This window comes from Callorhinus ursinus, unplaced genomic scaffold (assembly GCF_003265705.2).
Source record: "Callorhinus ursinus isolate GAN/ISIS: 27379988/994484 unplaced genomic scaffold, GSC_fseal_2.0 scaffold5, whole genome shotgun sequence".
Lineage (NCBI taxonomy): Eukaryota > Metazoa > Chordata > Mammalia > Carnivora > Otariidae > Callorhinus > Callorhinus ursinus.
In genome coordinates this window covers 17,520,279-17,534,477 of record NW_027397067.1, presented here as the reverse complement: position 1 = coordinate 17,534,477, position 14,199 = coordinate 17,520,279, and the positions used below count along the sequence as shown (strand labels likewise).

At 40.7% G+C, this 14,199-nt stretch overlaps 1 protein-coding gene across 3 annotated transcripts in view; it reads right to left on the bottom strand.

Moving 5' to 3' along the window:
- TRIM55 (tripartite motif containing 55) overlaps positions 1 to 14,199 on the bottom strand; it is a 41,390-nt gene that overhangs the window by 19,204 nt on the left and 7,987 nt on the right. For all 3 annotated transcript variants that reach the window (XM_025870654.2, XM_073892837.1, XM_073892836.1), the window contains exons 4-7: positions 12,510 to 12,605; positions 1,574 to 1,807; positions 1,206 to 1,228; positions 978 to 1,102 (exon numbers count right to left, since the gene is read on the bottom strand). In XM_025870654.2, coding sequence (XP_025726439.2) covers positions 978 to 1,102; positions 1,206 to 1,228; positions 1,574 to 1,807; positions 12,510 to 12,605 — 478 coding nt within the window. The remainder of the gene's footprint in view (positions 1 to 977; positions 1,103 to 1,205; positions 1,229 to 1,573; positions 1,808 to 12,509; positions 12,606 to 14,199) is intronic.

The following is a 14,199-nucleotide window of genomic DNA, read 5'->3' as shown; positions in this document are numbered from 1 at the left end:
CTGCAAGCTCCTGGAGGGCTGGGGCTAGGATGGTCACTTATCTCTGTCAGATTAAATAGAAATGCAACTGTCTTCCCTTTCTCAGAAAACATACAAAACCCTGTCTTGTTTTAATGTCTTACCTCCTCTGTTCAGTGAATGCTGACTTTTGCCACAGTTAATGCCGTGACTCTTTTCCTAACACATTGATCTTAATATTCCCTCAGGCAATATTAAGGAGAGACAATATTAAGTCATTTTTTAAAAAAGATTCATCCTGAAGACTTGCTTCTAAAATTACATCTGTACACACTGATAGAGCTTCATGGTTATTAGTGGTCTAGCCGAGGAGTCTTGTCATCTAGATGGGCTAGGATGAATCAAGACATTCAAAGTTTTGGTCAGTTCCAAGGTTATTTTCCTTTTTTCAACTATTTCATGAGGACACATTTCCAAGAAGGCGATCTCTGGACCAAATGGTAGAGATGCATTTAGAACTCATGAAATACAGCTGGTCACAGAGAGCCAGTTTTGTTTCCAGGTGTGACTTATTCTGTGACTCATTTGCTATTCTTGCCCTCTAAAGTCTGATTAAGTGGATGAGCTACAATAGCTATCCCAATGTCTTCTACATTTTATTTTTATCTCATCCTTAACCTTGCACTTCATGACACTTCACATCATTGTGGTTAACACCTTGTGTAAGATTGATCTTGAGACATCATCATCACCATCACCTATTAAGTATTTGACTACTCAGAGTCAAATGCCCAATAATGGCATTATAATGGGCACTGTGCTGTGCAAAGCTAAATAAACACTGTCAACCAACTACATGAATCTGTAATGAAATAGAGTTTCACATTGGATTATGATCCTTGTATAATTGTCGACATCCATTCTGGAGGTGATTCTGAATCCCGTCTTTCTCGTGCTGAACCCAGCTGCAGCTCTCACACACCTGCAACTTTGTCCAAATGGTCACAAGAAAAACAAACCTCTGTAAAAATCAATTTCACGGATGATTTTTTCTTCTCTATTGAGGTTGACTGTGAAGTGGTTCATGTTCTCATAACCATGTTCTATTTTCTCCATCTGAAATGCCTTCGATGCTTCAGAAATTCTGCAACAAAGACAAGTTGCCACTTTCTGTCACTGTCTAATGTTTGATAGCCTTGGGTAAAAATGAAAAGTATGCATTTTTCCATAAAATGAAAATTACTTACTTTTGTAACAGGGTTTTGGCATTCTGCGAAAGCAAACAAAAGACAGACCTACTTAAATTCTTTTCATCAAAGACTTAATTCTTTCCTCTGCTGACTCTGAAAATCTCAGAGCTTAGTTTCTAAATGCCATGAATTACTGCTGTTTTATACCAGAACCCTCTTATATTTAAGTGATGTCATGGTCCCTTAAATATATGCTTATGAAGTTGTTTAAAAGGATGGAGACATGAACACATAATGAGCTTATATTTTACTTGGTAAAATAAATCGAAATGAGATGAACAAAAAATAACAAAAATATGATGACAACTACTTCTCCAGCAGCCACCTTCTTGGTTAGTTCTATTAGGTACCAAAAGGAGACTTACCTGCAGAAACACTGCCATTTCTGGCTCATCCATGAACTGGATTCCTGATTCAACCAACTTTGACACATTTTCCAAATGATCAGAATACTTTTTGATAAGAGCGCGGACATGTTCCAGTTTCTCCTCTTGGGTTCGGGTAATGACTTGCGTCATTTCATTTTTCCTCTCCTCCAGGATGCCATACAAGTAATCAAACTTCTCACAAAGTTCCTGTTTCTGTTTTCTGCAGCATTCCTGTTAGTTGGGTTAGCTCATGTTAGAAAATGTTTGAAAGAGTGTCTATTTGGAGAAATCACCTGGAATGTTTTGGGAGATGAGAAAATGTACTTATATAGGGTATTTTTTTCCTTTCCTTGAAGCTGTCCCTTAATTATAGATTCCCATTGTTTTGATGCTTTGAAAAGCTCATATTTATCCAATTTTATACTTAGACAAGCCAAAATCAACCAAATTGGCTAAATGGATCAATGATTTTTCACTATGTTCTTTATAAATGGAGAATTTCATAGAAATTAGGACAGGTTTTTTTAAAAAATCATGTATTGGTTGGGTAGCTTAGAGTTTTATATTTTGCCTTCGGGTGAGTGTGTGTATATGTATGTGTGTGTAAGGAGAACACCATGGTACTTCCTGGTTTGTACCCGCAGTCTCTCTCTGCTTCACCTACACTACTCCTGTTCTAGTTTCAGTCCTCCCATTGGAGATTCTGAGGCTTCCCATTGGCCTCTGCCTCTGGAATTTACCTGAAGCAAAGCCATACACTACAGCCAAATTCATTTTCCTGGAGTACATTTCCCTGGGGTATGGTGCTTTTTCTCTGACTACTCGTTGCCCAGAGAATAATATTTAAACTTCATAACTGACTTTCCAGCTTCTCCATGACCTGGTTCCAGCTTTCCTTCATAATACTGTACTATTCTTCATCACATACCCTGTATCCAGCAAAAACAAACCACTCACTTTCTTTGTTCATCATTTCCCTCTGTTTAGAATGTTCTTCCCCAATTCACAGCTGCAAACTCTAAGTAATCTTAAAGACATTGTTGGAATACCACTTCTCCCATAAAATGTTCTTTGATCTCTATGACTGAATGCCATCTTTTAGTTCTTCTGAAATCCGATAATAGTGACCATCAATGGCATACACCTCTATTCGCCTAGTCCTCTATTTATCCAATATTGTCTAAGACAGGGAAATACTGGATTTGGTCTTTGATTCCCCGAGAGAAAGGCTGTATGGGAAATCAAACTTGCCCATTTGCATTGTGTGGCCGAGGCATCTCCAGTACCATTTAACTTCCTTCTCTCTGAGTCCATGTTTAAATCATAATTAACTTTCCAGTTGGCCCGGTCATTGGCCTTTTGGTTTTTCAAGCTCCAGTAAGCTTGATGTGTATATATGCCAATTTCCTTGGACCTGACCATCTCTGGGTCCAGGACCTTTACAGCTGAGAACAGGCTTTGAGACACTATGATCCAACATAGCTCTCCTTCCCAATGGGGTCTTCTTGGGAATCCAGCCAATTTATCTGACATTTCTGACTTTTGTGACCCTTATTATGTGTTCTTTCATTTTAGTAAACACTGGTCATTTAGGTGTCAAGTATCACTTTTTTCCTATATGTGAGTTTCTTAAATATCTAAAGTATAGTCTCTTTAAGGATAGAATCTGGGTCTGCCTAGGACATATACCACTTTGAACAACAGATGTTCAGTATATATGTGTTGAACAGGTTTTTTTAAAACTGTGTTTCATTTTCCCCCAATTTCTCTACTGTTCTTAGAGTAAGGGGAAAAAATGGATAACCTAAACCAAATTGTTGATTATGAAGATACTCCACAAATATGCAGGAAATACACCTCTCCCTCCACTGCCTCCCTTGGAACACAGTCAATTCTCATCATACTTTCTGGCCAATAATAATTCATGAAGGAGATCCAATGATTCTAACCATTTTAGTAATAATTACCAGTTAATGCTGTCATCCACCCCTCCATTCATTCATTTAGCAGTCAATTCTTAAGCGTATCATTTGTGTCAAGCACTAGGCAAGGCTCTGGGGACCCAACAATGAACTAAAACATAATTCCTGTTCTCAAGGAGCTCAGGTCACTGAATGAGAAAGACTATGGACCAATAATATAATAGCAACCTAGTAGGCTGAATAATTGAAATATGTTAGAGATTTATACCAGGTTTTATGGAAGCATATGGGTGGGGGACATTCACAAGGAGCAGGAGTGGATGGCTGAGGAAAAGCTTCTTAATGGAAGTGATGCCCAGCTTTGGCCATAAAGGATGAGGAGCAGCAGAGGAGGTGTGAGGAGGGGATGAAAATTCGTGGAGCCTTGACAGTTGTCAAGGTAATAGGACAAGGACTCACAAAGCATGTCCAGACATGGAAATCACTGGGCTTGCCAAATTTGCATCCATTTCCAGCCCTTTGGCTTGAGATTTGGATGATTATGAGGCCTCAGAACTGAAGCCTGTTAGTAGCTTCCCAATCAAACGTTCTTTCACTGTATTGCTTTCTGTTTTAAGCTCACCCGAAACCTTGTGCCCACTGCATTCCTGAAATATGCCTCTTTGATGTTCAGAAGCTCTCCTGTTTACTGCAAAATATGATGGTTTCTAGCTTATTTTTCTAAAAGAAATTGTGCACTTAAAACATATATAACAAATAGTAAGATGTGATACTGGTAGAATATTTTTGTTTCTCAAAAGTTTCCTCCTATATGATTTAATATGTATGAGAGCCTTCATGGTCACAAAACCCAAATTATTTATAGTGACACTGATGCGAAGTCATGTGTCATGGCTAGTGTTTTATTTAGTGGTTAAAATGAAATAACCACTTTATTTTTACATTGTTTTCAATTCCAAGTATATTTTATTTCCATTTGAGTTTTCTAATGGTTTTTACTATATTAATTTTAATAAAATTACTATCATTTTGATAGCAACTATTATTTACTTATTTACAGTGTATGAAATGCTACCCTGTGTGCAGTTTATGCTTGATTATTATTATTATAAGATTAAGTGCTGTATAAAACCTTTATAATATTACCTGACACATTATGGGTACTATATCAGTGCTTATTAAATTTAGATCCAATTATCCTTAATTTGAATTATACAGTTGTGGAATTTTGAAGTTGCATGGAATATCAGAAGTAACCTGCTCCAAAGCAATCATTTCACTCATGTGGAAACTGAAGTTCAGCAGAGTTAAATCATTTTCTCAAGCCATTCTGCCATTTATTGTTGATGTCTGGCCTAGAGCCAAGGGTTTTGAACTCCTAGGTTACAACTACTCCTACCATACCCTGCTGTGAGATACTGGAAAGTAACTTGAAAAAAATTTTATGTGAACTACTGTGAACCAAATATATGTCTTTTAACAAATCGACTCTTGCAACAAGTAGACTTTTAAAGAAACCTCAAATTGTTTCAGAATTATATTCATTAGTTTATTCCTTCAGCAAAATTCACTAATTACTATGTGCCAGGCATTAGAAGATCTAAAAACCTGCCATAGTTTTTCCGGTGTTCATGAGAAGGGTAGAAAAATTATTATATTTTCTAACAAAAAAACCTTCACTTCTTTTTTTTCTCTTGCTTAATGTGCCTTTAGTATAATTCTATGCAAAATATAGTAAGAGTCAGAAAAATCTGTTTCTGAAATAGGAAAAATATGCTTCTTGGAAGTATGAAACTCATACTTACAAACTTTTAGAAATGAGCTTAAGATGTTCAGGTTAACCTAATGTCAGACTCAAATGAGAAATACTCCATGAAATTAAAATTGAATTGACTAAGGTGGGCGCCCTTCCATCCTTCTGGACTACAAGACCTTCAAAGTTCTATGAAAGTCAGTTAACAACAAACACCTCGGCTTATCGGCTCATCCTCTGGAGTAATTAGAGAAGAGGTATATGCTATGAAAGAAAAATATGCTCCTAGAGGCCAGCTCGCTAGTGATAGTGATTACTCTGAATTTCAGTACCTACTGTGCCTTTGTAAATATGGATCTGAAATGCTTTCAACAGTGACTTTCTAGTAACCTGAAAAATGTGGACTTCTGCTTCATCAAAACATCTGCAGGTAGCATACTTGAAAGGATGATTGTTACCTGCACAAGCATGAGAGCAACCATCTTTATCTCTTCTCCACAAAAACGTCCTCACCTCAAAGATTTCTTTTTGCTTTTAACATTCTTTTTCACTTATTTCAGTTAAAAGGCTTGTTTAAAAAAAAAGGCTTCAGTAAAAATTCTTGGCTGTGTACCCTCTCCATACCCCCACTTCTCTGGATAGTAATTGAATCAAGATGTATACTTTTTGAACTTTGAAGTTTATTTTTTCAAATATTCTCCATTTTCTTCCTTTTGATATCTGCAGTTCCTATGTGCTGTGTGTGTGTGTGTGTGTGTGTGTGTGTGTGTGTGTACACGTGCCCCTGTGTGAGCATATTTAGCAGTTGAAAGAACTTCCATCATAAATGCACTAGGTATTTGCTCCAAGCATATTCTGATGCATAGCCTCCACTGCAGTATGACCTAACTCCTAGGTCTGCCAGGACAGTTAGAAGAACCAAATAAAAGTTGTCTGTAGTCCTTGAATGAAAACAAGATTCATCCCATCTCTAAGGTGAACCCAGTAGGGATGCAATATACCAATAAGTGGTGATTTTATAAAGGGAAAACTATGCTGTCCATATTAAAATGGTAAAATGATGACAGGTGGAATATCTGTTTCCAACCAATGTCATAATATCCGGCTAAAAAGAAAAATATCAAGTAATCATTTGGTCATTTCCTTAGAAGTGAGTAGGTAACCTTTAATATTTATCTAAAACCCATTGTTTAGTTCTTGCTTTCATAGAAATGTTAAAACTGATACACTCTAATTTTTAGCCTCCTTTATCTTTTGGTAGCAATAAGATGCAGTTGCAAAGAGAAGCATTCTGTGGAAAAAATCAACAACAATCTTCTACTAAAGCATATAGAGCTGCCACTCAAAGTACCGTCATTCCATTGTTTTTAACGGCCAGATTTTCAGTGGCTCACCTTCTTCCCAAGCACTTATTACTCTCTGAAATGATCTTGTCATTTATTGGTTTTATTGTCTAACTCCCCTCCTAGAACAAAACCTTCCTGAGAGCAGGAATCTTTTCCATTTAGTTTATCACCACTTCCCAGCATTATGTGTGCAGAATATGGCATAGAGTGCACCCATGAGAAAGATGGTCTGAATGACTGAGTGAATGAATGAAATATGACTTGTATCTAGGGGTAATTCAGTCCTCAAAAGTTTCTATGTTCCCAGAAAATAGATATGTAAGTAGATAGTCCAAGCCTCTGCTTCATTCAGAGAAAGAAAACAACAAAAAAACAGCTGTGCAACTGTAGGGAAGCCTCTTAGGCTCAGGACAATTTTCTTATTTGTACAGTAAGGGATGGGATTGGGTGATTCCAATCCCTTCTGACTCTACAGTTCCAAGACTCCACGACTTGAGGTAAATGTAGAGATATTTCAGAGTCTTCAGGCTACAAAATGTCTCCTTCCACTACTGGCAAGTTCCAGAGTGGTCATCTCCTGCATGAAGACATTAATTATATGTCCTGGCCCTGCAGTGTCAGTCCCAGCTTGGGAATGTGCCAGGGTTACGAGAGGAAAACCTAAGACAATTGGAACCGCTGCTCTTACCATGTAAGGAACATGCCTCTGGGACCAAAATAGAGCTGAAGATAAGCTCTTCGCCCCAGCACTTGTCACTGAGCAACTGGCTCTAGCCGGCTCATTCACATACCCCCCACATTCTTCCAGCGCTCATCGACACCCACGCTTGTTTGGTGCTCCCGCTCTGGGTCTGGGAGTGCACGCTCGGCTTCGTTTGAAATACACTACTTCAGAACTCCCTTCGTTAAGCCCAACAGAGTTTTCTCTCCCCACCATCCCCAAAAGAAGAGGGGGGAAAGCAGACAGCAGGTTAATAACACTAAAGAAAGAATTATCTTAAGGTAGGAAGATTCTCCTGAGGAAATCAGCCAACCTTTTGCTCGTAAAGCCTCAATTCCTAGCCCTTGGGAGAAGTCCCATCAGCGCAGACGACGAGAAGCTGGGTCTCTGCCGGGCTACACTAGAGAAGACAAAGGAGAATAACATGTCCCTTCCAGGCACAAGAGATAAGAGTTCAGCTCAGCGAAGCAACTCTACCCAGTGGCCATGGGGCTCGGGACTCCCAAATTCATACTGTTTTCTACTGTATCATGTTGCCAGCCACTTCATGTTAGAGGAACAATTATGTTCTAATTTATGGGATCTCTAAAGCTTACTCCTGGGGTGTCTGTCCAGAGCATTTAGAAGCTCCTTGAGTAAACTCTGTAACGCAGAGAGCCCTGCTTTACATGGCGAGTTGAGCAGTTGTTTAATTTGCTCCTGTCCCGAGTGCAGGGTCAACACGTTTCCCAGAAGAGCCTTAGCCAATATTTTAAGTTACCTCCAAGCCTCTTAGATCAAGAATAGGGTTAATATCTTCTACCGTTCGTGTTCAGTTTTTCCGTCTGAAGGGGGTTGCTTAGCCTCACATCATAATCGACCAAGACCCTGATAGTCTTATTCTGACACCATTTAAAAGATGCTTCCGATGCTCCAGTGGTTCAATTATCAGCATCATTACAATAAGTGTGCTCTTTCCAAGCTGACTGTGAGAATAATATGAGGTAACTTAATCAGTCCCCTGGCATGTGCCTCTTACCCCAACTTAGGCATCACAATAACACTCTGAGGAAGGTATTATTAACCCCACTGTACCGGTGAGCAAGTTGAGGGACAAAGAGCTTAGGTCACTTCCTAAGGTCATATAGTTAAATGACGGTTAAAATTCAAATTCTGAAACCCGGTCTTTTAAGCATATGTTATATTGCCTTTAAAATGTTGCCTTAAAAATTCGGGTATGCTTATTAAAATGATTCTTATATTTAGACTTCATATTTGTAACGGCATGGACAATGTTCCAAAAGCTGTTTGGTTAAAATTATTGTTTTGGAAGTACAATAGATTTGTTTTCAATGCAAAAGTCAGTGGAGGATCTTATTAAAGTTGTCATTTTTCAGATAATGGAAATGCTCAAGATCAAATATTTATTATTCAACTTGTAGCTATTTCCTTTAGACATGCATCCATACAAAACAGGATTATTTCTAGGCCTGCCTGCCTGCCTGCCTCAGGAGGACCAGTATTAATAACCTACTCTCTTTGGTGTCCAGTGACATAGGATAAGTGCCCTTTGTAGAGACTGTAAGATGGAGGTTATGATTTCTAGGGATGAGGAAGGAAAGCCAAGCACATTTTTCTGGAAACAGCTCCTGAGGAAGTGTACTTGTCTACTCCAACCAGCAACCCTCTTTCTGAGTCCCAGCCTGTCCCAGAACATTTCCTGGCCTGGAAAGGCAAGTGTAGCTCCAGACCGTGCCAGGCTTGTCTAGAACAGCCTAGAAAGCCCTCCAACAACCTGCAGGAGAGAGCTTTGGGAATATCTCAGGCTGAGCCACATTCAGCCAGGCGTGCTAAAAAGACTGAAGCCTCCTTCACCCACTGTCAGCCCACAGCAATGAGAAAAAAATGCCACTCCCCCTTTTGACACAGTTCAGACTGCCCTTTTGCGAATATAGTCCTTCTCAAAGCCACTCTCAGAATCATTGTAAACTCACATCAACAGCATATGTAATTTTGAAAGGATAACAAGGAGTCCACAGTGTGATTTAGACTAAGCTCAGCAGCTCTCCAGGGCTGGTCCTGGGCTGGGTGCCTGACCAGACCAGCCCTGCAAGACATTACATGACCAGGGACAAAATTAGACATGTGCAAGGGATGGACACTCCTACCAAAGGGCAGGTGCCAGGGCCCCAAGTGGGAAGAGGAGAGGTAATTAGGGAAGGATAGTGCCCACCCAGGGACTACTCCATTTCCCATCCCTAAGGGGTTCTTCACCAATCAGAAGAGAGAATTCTTTAACAACAGCTCCCCACACCCTGGCCAGGAGCCACCACTGGCTTCCTGGAAAACGTTTCCAGGCAGGAGGTGAGCAAAGCCAGGAAGGAAAACAACCACTCCGGGGATAATGGGAGAACAGGAGCTCTGTGACCTGAACTCTGGAACAGAATTCACCTGCTCTGCAAGGTAGGACCATTTCACTCTAAGCCAAGAACCTGCGGTGCTTCACGACATGTTGCCTTGCAGGCTGCCACGCACAAAGGGAGCCTCTGGTGTTTTGCCCACGGATATGGTCCTGGCTCTATGGAGATCACCTCGGTGATTACAGATGCACCCTGTGGCTTTTTGTGGCAGGGTCTCTGGCCTCTGGCCTCTTCAAATGGAGGATATTTGCATCAAGTAGGGATCATAAAATCAGAGACCCCCATGAGGCTCTGAGCCAATACCTACATCTCCGGATGAGCCACCTAAACTGATCTGAAAGAACTGAGCTTATCTGAGCCACGTTCAATCATTCTTTATTTTATTGGTTATTAAAAATGTCAGGCTCATTTTAGAAAAATGTGAAATATAGGCATATATAAGGAAGACAATAGTATCACTGTTCAGTGCTCCTAACCTTTTGGTTTCTGGGGTTTTCTCCCCCTATAAATGTATATGGGGGGTTATTTATGAATATATACATTCTGTACAGTTTTATTTCCTCAAGGTAAAAATCTCGGAAGTGTAATAAATAGGTAAAAGGGATGGACACTTTTAAGACTCATGCCAATTTACAGCTTCATCAGAAAGCCCTACAGGGAACAGTTGTACTCCTCTAGTAACCTGTGAAAATACATGTAAACGTGTGTCATGTTTGATGAGTGTTTTTATCAGTAATAATAGGGGTAATAATCCTGACCTCCACTGCCAGGAAGTTCCTCCTGATATCTGCACTAAATCCCTTCTGCTGACTTAACTTCAAACCTGTTCCTTCTTGTCTCGTTCTCAATGAAAGAAAAAACAGCTGCTTCCTCTTGTGCCCCTGACTGGTCTCCGGGAAGACGATCAGTTGCCAAATCTTTCCTCGCCCTCTCAGTGTCCTCTGAGGCTAGCTAGCTAAATGGAGCCCGAGTCGTTTGTTCAAGGCCAAATGTGACCCACAGAGCTTTTCTCCTGTTTGTGTTCTGTAGCCTCTACGTCCTGGACAGAGGTCTCTGATGAAGGCCTGACCCGAGATGAGTATAGAGATTATCTCACTCACCCACAAGCAACATACTCCTATTTATACACTCAAGACTCAACATGGTACCACATTGGAGTGCTGATTCATGGCTTACTGATTCAGTTGTATTTGGCCTTTACTGTAAGTAAGCAAAAAGAAAAGAGTTTATATTGTCCATTTTGTAATCTCTTTGGGCTCTTCGCCAAGAGAAAACTTTTCTTCTATAAATGGATCCCAAACTTATCATGATCTTTTCAGGAATACGAGTATGGAGAAGAGAGGACGTTGATTTTAATGATGTGTAAATCTAAGATGAGCTGGTTATGGCCAGTGTCTTGAAATCATCATCTAGGAACCAGCCTTTGGCTTTTGATGGAATTTGCCTTTCTAATGATAACATAATGAAAACAGGGTACTTACCAGGCACTCACCCTATACTAGGCACTGTGGTAAGCATTTTGCTTATGCTTATTTAACTTCTCACATTAACTCTATAAAATGGGTACTTTGTCCCATTTTTACAGAGGAGAAAAATGAGGGATTGAATGTACATGAGACTGGATCTTAAAACCTAATGTTTGGGTTAAAAAAAGCAAGAAGCAGAATGAGAAATACAGCACAATACCATTTATAAAAGTAAAAGGCATGTGTATAAAACAATAAAGATTTTATAAGAATATAGGTAAACAGAACACCAAACATGTTAGAGTGGTTATTTACAGAGAAGAGAGTAGGAAATGGGGATGAAAGGAAATACATAGATAACAAGTGGGCCCTTGCCCACAGCAATAAGGACAATATGCCACGGACTGAGCAGGACAATGCCTCAACATTGCACCTGAGGTCCAACTGAAAAAAACAAGTAACCCCAAAAACTCCCTTAAAGCAGGGAGATGGTAATAAATGGCTCCAGTTTACAGATCCAGAGAGCTGCCCTCACCCGGCTGTCTTGCACTCACCCCATGGGCTGTCTGGCTTAACTAGTCTGTGAATCTTCAGTTCTTGACAGCAGACCTGCCACATAGCTAAACCTCTTTAGGCTCCAGTATTTTGTCTTCAGCAACTACACAGTTTATATTTGATCTAGAGGAAGGTGGATTCGCAGTATTTCTTATAGGCCAAACTTAAGTGTGAGCTAGGCAGTCAGCCATTCATGCATTTGTTCATCAACTTTGTACTGAGTGTTTATTATGTCCAAGGCACTGGGCCAGATAGAGGCAGGGATGGATGAGCTAGAACTCTGGTCTCAGTGAGCTCCCAAGTAGTGAATCATTCTCCAACCACGGTCAGACACATCTTTCTCCTCCTGCTGTCCCCCTTTGACAGCAAGGATCTTGCTGTCAGAGCGCAGATAGGCAGCTCGAACCTGCACAGGATTTTCCAAAGCACTAACTAGTGTGTCTTAAGACTGTTTGGATTTACACAAAGAAATAGTGCTATCATGATGGACAACATTCATTTCCATTACTGGGAATTGATTTTTCTTGTAGCTCATCTTTCAAAATGGGTTGACCAAGAAAGAACAACAAATGTCACAACCACCCTAGTAAATGTGGCAAAATCTGCCTTATTGACTCATGTGGTAACTTCTCTTCCTGAGCCAGGAGAATGTTGGAGAGACATATGAGGAAGGAGGTCATTCTGTAAGGAGAGCTTGTGTGGCATGAGGCAGCCACAACCCCCTCAGGAGTTCAGGCTTTGCTTATACTTGGTTGGAGTTGCTTGACTTACCTCAATAATTTTACAGGTGTCTTCCAGCTGGCTGATCACTCCCTGGACTCGATCATTGCTTCCCACAAGGACAGCGATGCCATCACTGAGCTCAGACTAATGAAGGGAAAAGAGGGATGCAAGATTTTAGTTTTCTAGTCAGTACTGATTGCAGATAAATCACGGTATTGTCCTCAGAGATCCCTAATCCAGGGTCCATCGAACCCCTTAGGAGTAACAGTGAGGCTTAGAAGGCTTCTCAACCTCCTCGTCTCGTAAATAAAATTCTGTATGGATGTGTATATAAGTGCATTTATCTGGGAAGAGGTTTCATAGTTGTCACCAAATTCTTTTTTTTTTAAGATTTTATTTATTTGAGAGAGAGTAAGTGAGCGAGAGAGCATGAGTGGGGGAGAGGGGCAGAGGGCAGAGGGAGAAGCAGGCTCCCTGAAGAACAAGGAGCCTGGTGCAGCACTCTATCCCAGGACCCTGGGATCATGACCTGAGCTGAAGGCAGACGCTTAACTGACTGAGCCACCAAGGTGCCCCAAGTTGTCACCAAATTCTTTAATGGAGACTATGACCCTGCTAAAAAAAATTGTAAACACTAAATTATAGACTATAGATAGAACATATTTTGCACCTTCTATGTGCTAGGTGCACAAATACATACATACTAGACTAAGTCATTACAAACTTGAAGCTGTAACATTGGACTGGTTCCAGGGGAGAATTTTCAACTTGAAATTCCTCTCCTCTTTGGACTCAAAGAGATTCCATTGTTTGTACTTAGCCCTTTCCAAGACTGGCTATGGACCACCAGGCAGCACTGAGTAGGGACTTAGGACACCTACCTGCTTGGTCCAACTCTGCCTTCAACTTCTTTATGATGTTGGGCAAACATGTAATCAACTTGGACCCTAATTTTCTCGGATATAAAGTGAGAAGATTGGACCAGAACAGTGGTCGTAAAACATTTTAAAGCTTCAGAACCCTTTCTTCAAAACGAAGCTAATATGGAATCCCAAAAGGTAAAAGTGAAGCTGCTTTGCCCAACAGGAGTGGAAGTCCTGCCAGTCTGTCCTTCTGTCCATCCCACGTGACTTTTTGGGCTCTGAGGGAAACAAGTACTATTCAGTTCTAACACACCATGACTTGAGTGGGGTGGGTGGGTGTGGAAGGAAAAAGGGGAAATAAATCATAAGTGGATTGAAAAATAAGTAAATGTTATAGATATCTTGCTAAATCCTGCTTCTTTAGCGGTTAGTGCTCACTGGTTATGACTGGTGTTGCCTGGAAGTTTGGCTTTCAAATTTGATCCCAACTCTGATCCTCACAAGTAAAACACTGACCAAATGTGGAACCTATGATTCTGCACAGAAAGAAGCTGAGAGATGGAGCTGCTCAAGTTCTAGGTGCTGGGAGTGGCTGCATCTATCTTAGCACAGCACTGCATGTTTATTTGCATCAAATGGGCGCATTGCTACTTGCCAATGGATGAAACCAGGTTGGCAGGTCAGTGATAAGCTGGGGGACAAACTATAGTTGGTCACAGTGAGAGGGCTGAGGCTGAGGCCCTGGGGTGGGGGCATGTGCCAAACTCAGAGGGGGGCCTTTCAGCAACTGGTCTCGGTGCAAAGGCCAGGAGGCCAGCTTAACCTTGCCTTGAAGCCTACTACAATAGGAGTGGGGGAGAAAAGCCCTGGGAGGG